At 44.3% G+C, this 7446-nt stretch overlaps 1 protein-coding gene across 46 annotated transcripts in view; it reads left to right on the forward strand.

The window, feature by feature from the left end:
- The window catches only part of LOC126398131 (plasminogen-like), a 192159-nt gene that overhangs the window by 67592 nt on the left and 117121 nt on the right, over positions 1-7446 (forward strand). For 35 of the 46 annotated variants that reach the window (XM_050057357.1, XM_050057527.1, XM_050057551.1 and 32 more), the window contains 4 exons: positions 5154-5316; positions 5457-5581; positions 6932-7094; positions 7212-7336. The exons of 3 other annotated variants lie outside the window; for them this stretch is intronic. In XM_050057357.1, the coding sequence (XP_049913314.1) occupies positions 5154-5316; positions 5457-5581; positions 6932-7094; positions 7212-7336 (576 nt within the window). The remainder of the gene's footprint in view (positions 1-5153; positions 5317-5456; positions 5582-6931; positions 7095-7211; positions 7337-7446) is intronic. 8 more of the 46 variants (XM_050057391.1, XM_050057611.1, XM_050057628.1 and 5 more) reach the window with 6 other exon arrangements.

Below are 7446 nucleotides of genomic sequence, written 5' to 3' on the forward strand. Positions count from 1 at the left end.
AAAGAGAGGACGAATATGGAAGAGAAACGTAACTCCTGTACCAGCCGGTGAAATTCCCCGTGGAGCTGCCGGGTTTGCAGGACTCTGTGGCCACAGATGGACCGACTGCTCCGGGCCCTGCGTTTCCTCAGCAAATACGCCGATGCAATACAAAGGAGGCTTCCGAAAGTGCGATCCATGGTGATAGAGGAAACCGAAGATGTGCATGCTATATATATAGGCTACCTTTTTTTCCCTCCAAATAAGCTCAAGCTTATTTACCACCAATTACATTTCTCAGTGGTCCTACCTGCCAATAGGGGGGTAAAATCATAATAATAAAAGACCCATAAAGGCTATATGACTGTGTTTATTAGCATTATTTTAATTGTGTAATGAAACTCATGAAGAATACATAGTGAAGACATGAATGATAGTATGTTTGTGCATCCTTGTAAAGTGCACAGCCGGTCAGCCTAGATGGACACATCTGCAGCGCCCGGCCCCACCCCTTTGGCTGCTGCAGGAAAGCAGAGCGCCCGCAGACGACCATGAAGCTTTTGGTGGGAATCTCTAGTTACTCCACTACACGGCTGCTGAGCTCCTCCTGCTACAGTTCAACCTGCCTGACCTGCCGCTGATACTGCACCTCTTCCCAGACATCGCTCGCATTCCCCATCAGAAATACATCCACCGCGGATCCCGTCAGAGCTTCCACATCAATGACTCCAGTGCCATAAATTCCATCTGGTCCACAACCCGTCATCCACCGAGGAACTCCGGTCGGACCGTTGACCGCAGTGTATTAGCCAACTTGGCCAGGTCAGCTAATGTTAGCACCGCCACTGACCGCAGCGATGTCAACTTTGGACTGTTCAACATCCGTTCTCTCACGGGCAAAGGACAACTCCTTCGGGACCTCCTCCTTGATCGTAAGTTTGACCTTCTCTGTCTAACAGAGACATGGCAACAACCCAATGACTTTTTCCAACTGAACGAGTCCACTCCACATGGGTTTGTTTACACATGTCAACCATGTCACACAGACAGAGGAGGAGTCCTTGCGATAATCTACCACAAGATGTGGAAAGTCTCGCCTTTCTCCGTCCCAGTGTATGCATCTTTCGAAACAGTGGTCCTACACATAAATGGTCCAACAAAAACTACAGTGGCCACTGTTTACCGCCCACCTAAAGCCAATAAGGACTTTATTTATGACTTTCCTACCTTCCTCACTCACATCTGTTCCCTTTCCCCCAATATAATTCTGCTTGGATATATTAATATACATATGGAAAACATCAACCACCCTCTTACTAAGGATTTCACTTCATGCCTGGACAGTATTGGATTACAACAGTACATTAATCTCCCAACACACTCAAAAAGACATTTCTTGGACTTGGTTTGCTGCTCCAATGTCACTAACTGCTCTGCAAATGATTTCCCCATTTCTGACCATATGTTAATTTCATTCACCACGAAACTAACACTGTCAAAAACTAAACCACCACATGTCATCTCATATCACAATATCAAAAACATTAATCTAAGAGTCCTCACATCAGGTTTGGAAACTCTCCCCAACATCAACTCACCTGCCTCTACTGATGAACTGGTCTCTCATTATGATAATGGTCTTCACACTCTACTGGACTCACTTGCTCCATTAAACACCCGGACTGTATCCTTCAGCCACTCTGCCCCCTGGTTTTCACCCCATCTACGCCAACTCAAAGCCACAGGACGCCAACTGGAACAACTCTACAGGAAGGCTGGTCTCACTATTTACAAGCAAATGTACCACAGCCATATTCTGTTTTACAAGGACTCTCTCTCCACAGCAAAATCACAATACAATGCTGAATTAATCAGTGCTGGCGATGGGAACAATCGGGCACTGTTCTCACTGGTCACCAACACCCTCCGCCCACCGGACTCTCTTCCTCCACATTTTTACTCAACTGATTACTGTAACTCACTGATGGCATTTTTCAATACAAAAATAGACCGGATCCACCTGCAACTGACCCCTCACACCTCCTGCAGTTCATCTCCTCCTGTTCCCCTGCCCCCCCTCACCCAACCATTTACAAGTTTCCACCTCCTTTCTGATGCTGACATATCAGAACTCATCCGGAAATCCAAACCATCCACTTGCCAGCTTAACCCTGCCAACCCCTTATTCAAAGCATGGTTCCCCTCCCTCTCATCTATGATAACCACCATCATCCATTCCTCCCTCACCTCTGGTTGTGTTCCATCCTCCCTCAAATCTGCTGCTGTAATTCTAATTCTCAAGAAACCCAGTTCAGATCCCAACAACTTCAGTAACCTCCGCCCTATTTCCGAATTGCCTTTTCTCTCAAAAATCCTGGAAAAAAACGGTGCATCTCAAGTTCACTCTCACCTCTCCAGCAATAACCTCTACGAACAGTTCCAGTCTGGCTTCCGTCCTCACCACAGCACAGAAACAGCCCTTATCAAAATCACCAATGACCTCCTGATTGCAGCTGACTTTGGACTTTTATCCATCCTCATCCTCCTCGACTTGAGCGCAGCCTTCAACACCATCTCCCACTCCATCCTCCTCGACAGACTGGCATCCATTGGAATATCCAACACGCCCCTCGACTGGTTTAAATCATATCTCAAAGGCCACACTCAGTTCATTCAGTTAAAATCTTTCACGTCCCCTCCTCTTGATTATCTATCTCCTCCCCCTTGGCCATATTTTTGGAACACATAATATACACTTTCATTGCTATGCGGATGACACCCAGCTCTATCTCTCCAGCCCGCCTGACCACCATGGGGTCCAGAGCCTTCAGCCGCTCGGCCCCCCACCTCTGGATCTCCCTCCCACCTGATATCCGAAATATACAATCCTTGAACATTATCAAATCCAACCTCAAAACATATCTGTGTAAACAAGCCTATCACTGCTAAATGTCATTCCCTGCTGCTAACTTTTTCATGTTATATTATTGCTGATTATTAATGATAATGATAACCATGTTGGGTATACAATTCAACCATGTTGTGCTCAACTGTGTGTATAAACACACACGCACACACACACACACACACACACACACACACACACACACACACACACACACACACACACACACACACACACACATTTGACATTTGTCATTCATATATATATATATATATACATCCCAGACTGTGGATATCTTTGGAGGCAATCTCTGTTTATTCCTGACAACAGGTGGTAAAAACAAAAATCCTCTGTCATACACAACATACAAACTCCAGCCCCTCTCCCACGGAGCACAACAGCAAAAGGGGAGAAGTAAGGAGGGAGACACCCCTTTATAGCACAATATTCTTGAAACCTTCCAATCTGGTTTTAAAAATCTCCACAGCACAGAATCAGCCCTACTGAGAGTTTTTAATGACATATTTTTAGCTACTGACTCTGGTGACAATGTCATTCTTGTGATTTTAGATTTAACGGCTGCGTTTGATACAGTGGATCACAAAATTTTAATATCTCGTCTAGAACACTGGGTGGGTATTAGGGGTTCAGCACTGGAGTGGTTTCGATCCTACTTAGTAGACCGAACCTTCAGTGTCAACATTGGTGACTTCATGTCCTCTTGTGCGTCCCTCCCATGTGGGGTACCACAAGGTTCGGTCTTAGGCCCTCTTCTGTTCTCTCTATATTTGCTCCCACTGGGGTCCATTTTACACAAACACGTTATATCTTTCCATTGCTATGCAGATGACTGCCAGATTTACTTGCCCCTTAAAAAGAAAAATGCACCTTCCTTGGGACCACTTTTTAAGTGTCTTAATGACTTAAAGGCCTGGATGGCACTAAACTTTTTAAACTTTAATGAAAACAAAACAGAGGTGATGGTCTTTAATGGTACTGTTAGGACCCCACCCATTGACTTAGGTTCATTAGCGCAATATACTAAACCAGCCATCAAAAACCTTGGGGTAATAATGGATCCTGGGCTTAATCTCAACAGTCAGATTAGCGCAGTTGTGAAGTCGAGTTTCTTTCAACTGAGGCTGCTAGCAAAAATAAAACCTCTTCTCTCAAGGCAACACTTAGAAATGATAATCCACGCCTTTGTAACTAGTCGGCTAGACTATTGCAACGCTTTATATATAGGGGTTAGCGCATCCGCCATCACCCGCCTCCAGATGGTGCAAAATGCCGGCGCACGCCTTTTAAATGGCACTAACAAACGTGAGCACATTTCCCCTATTTTAACCGCGTTACACTGGCTGCCCATACGTTTTAGGATCCATTTTAAAATTCTTTTATTTGTTTTTAAGTCTCTTAACAGCCTCGCCCCACTATACCTCTCTGAGCTGCTAGAGCCATACACTCCTACACGCCCTCTCAGGTCAGCTGACCAGCTGCTCCTGAAAGTTCCCAAAACAGCAAACAGGCTCAGGGGGGACCGCGCTTTCTCAGTTGTAGCACCAAAACTATGGAATGACCTGCCTCTCGACATCAGACAAGTTCCATCACAGCATGTTTTTAAAAAGCGCCTTAAAACCCACCTGTTCTCCATGGCCTTTGATCCCGCATAAATTGATGTCTTTTAATTTGCTATTACTCTTTTTATTGACTAATTTTACTTATGTGCTGGGCCTTAAAATGTTTTATTGGTTTTATATTGTGTTATTTAATTGCACTTTTATGTTTTTATCTTTATTGTTTTGATTTTGCTTTGTTTTATGTATATTTTATGTCTTATGCCTATTGTGCACTTTATGTTTAATTGTGTACAGCACTTTGGTCCATTGGGTTTTTAAAGTGCTTTATAAATAAAGTTGGTATGTTATGGTATAGGTGGGGTACCCCCAAAGGTGAACATAGGGGTCCAAAAACTGGTTATCAAACGCTCCAAATATTGAGTGCTGAGGCCTAAGCATGTCAAGTAATAACAACTGAAACAAATGTTGTGGAATTATAATACTTATTACAATTGTAGATTTAACTTTGTTAAACATATTACTGCTGAATAGATGACCCTGTTACATTTATATGTATGTTGTATATAAATGGCTGTTACAGCAGCTATTTTGTCAGTTTCATTTTGTAATGTGACATCATTTAAAGCACCACCACTTTACTTTATTTTCTTTGAGTTCTATAACCAATCCATCTCATCTTCTGTGCTCAGCATCCAAGCCTCCCACCCTCATCCCACATCTGACCTGTTTCACTGGTAGAGGCCAAGCATACCGAGGCACCACTGCTGTAACTGAATCTGAAAAAACATGCCAGAGCTGGTCGGCTCAGACACCACACCAACACGACCGCACGCCACACAACAATCCCGGAAAGTAAGAGCTACTGTAACTGAATATTTTGTGGCATGTTGCCTTTATTGTTTGGAGCTACTGTAACTGAATATTTTGTGGCATGTTGCCTTTATTGTTTGGTTTGCCTGTGCTTATCATCATTACTGTCTGTTGTTTGTCAGAGGCCTGGTTCACAACTACTGTCGTAACCCCGACAATGAGGGGAGTCCCTGGTGTTACACTACTGACCCCGACAGCCGCTGGGAGTACTGTGATGTGCCAAGCTGTGAGGATGGAGTTGGACCAGGTATAACAGTAATCAGTGGTGATGATTTTCACCAGTTTACAATAACATTAATGACAGTGGTGATGAAGGTAGATTGAAAGATCACACTCGTCAATAAAGATGAGTGCAGTGCTCAATCAAAACACGCCTGTTCGTAATGGGTTGATTTTTCGGATGTTTTCATCAGATTTTCAAGTCCCTCCCCTTCCGGTCTGAGTGAACGCTGGTGAGTGTAGCTGCCACTGCTCTCCGGCTTTTTATGTCTTTTTAAACTGACATCTGGACTTTAAAATAGACTCTATTCTCAAGATTAGCATGACAAAATTGTTATTGTGACCTTGTCATACTATTAAAACAATCGGACATTTCAGTAGTGAGTCTGCTAACTGTTTACCTGTGGAGTGTTGGCGGGCTTCCACTCCTCACCTGGTGGCTGCTACCTGCTGGTACAATATTCATCCATTCATCATGTGGATTAACCGACTGGCTGTGAGTTTTGTGCTCGTCTGGACTGTCCTGTCCATTATATCAAATCCATCTGCAGCCTTACTGTGGATTCCCACCAAAAGCTTCATGAGCATCATAAGCAGCCGGCAGCCATTCATTTTCAATGCAAGCTTGTGACAAAGGGCGTCAGGGGAGTCGACTGCAGTGAGCAGCGTGATGCCAGCAACCAGAGCGTCAAGTAGAAGTTGAGAGTAGCTGAACTTTATGCAAATGAGCAGCGCCGCTGCTGAAGCAGCAGCCAATTGCAGACCGAGAATCTCAAGGCGAGGCCAGGAAAAATTGAAAGAGAGGACAAATATGGAAGAGAAACGTAACTCCTGTACCAGCCGGTGAAATTCCCCTTGGAGCTGCCGGGTTTGCAGGACTCTGTGGCCACAGATGGACCGACTGCTCCGGGCCCTGACTGTGGATATCTTTGGAGGCAATCTCTGTTTATTCCTGACAACAGGTGGTAAAAACAAAAATCCTCTGTCATACACAACATGCAAACTCCAGCCCCTCTCCCACGGAGCACAACAGCAAAAGGGGAGAGGTAAGGAGGGAGACACCCATTTATAGGTGGGGTACCCCCAAAGGTGAACGTAGGGGTCCAAAAACTGGTTATCAAACACTCCAAATATTGAGTGCGGAGGCCTAAGCATGTCAAGTAATAACAACTGAAACAAATGTAGATTCAACTGTGTTACACATATTCCTGCTGTATAAATGACCTTGTTACATTTATATGTATATTGTATATGAATGGCTGTTACAGCAGCTGTTTAGTCAGTTTCATTTTGTAATTTGACATTATTCAAAATGCCACCACTTTACTTGTATTTTCTTTGAGTTCTATAACCAATCTATCTCATCTTCTGTGCTCAGCATCCAAGCCTCCCACCCTCATCCCACATCTGACCTGTTTCACCGGTAAAGGTGAAGCATACCGAGGCACCACTGCTGTAACTGAATCTGGCAAAACATGCCAGAGCTGGTCGGCTCAGACACCACACCAACACGACCGCACGCCAGACAACAATCCTGGAAAGTAAGAGCTACTGTTAACTGAAAAATGTTGTTCTTGATAAAAGAGGGACCTATGACATGTTGCCTTCACTGTTTGGTTCGCCTGTTTTTATCATTATTACTGTCTGTTGTTTGTCAGAGGCCTGGTTAGCAACTACTGTCGTAACCCTGACAATGAGAGGAGACCCTGGTGTTACACTTCTGACTCTAAAAGCCGCTGGGAGTACTGCAGCGTGCCACGCTGTGAGGATGCAGCCCAACCAGGTATAATAGTAATCAATGGTGATGATTTCTCACCACTGTTATTCATATCCATTTACTGTATAGGCTATGTATGTGTGAGTCTGTGTGTGTGTGTGTGTGTGTGTGTGTGT

The sequence above is a fragment of the Epinephelus moara genome, chromosome 2 (genome assembly GCF_006386435.1).
Source record: "Epinephelus moara isolate mb chromosome 2, YSFRI_EMoa_1.0, whole genome shotgun sequence".
Classification (NCBI taxonomy): Eukaryota; Metazoa; Chordata; class Actinopteri; order Perciformes; family Serranidae; genus Epinephelus; species Epinephelus moara.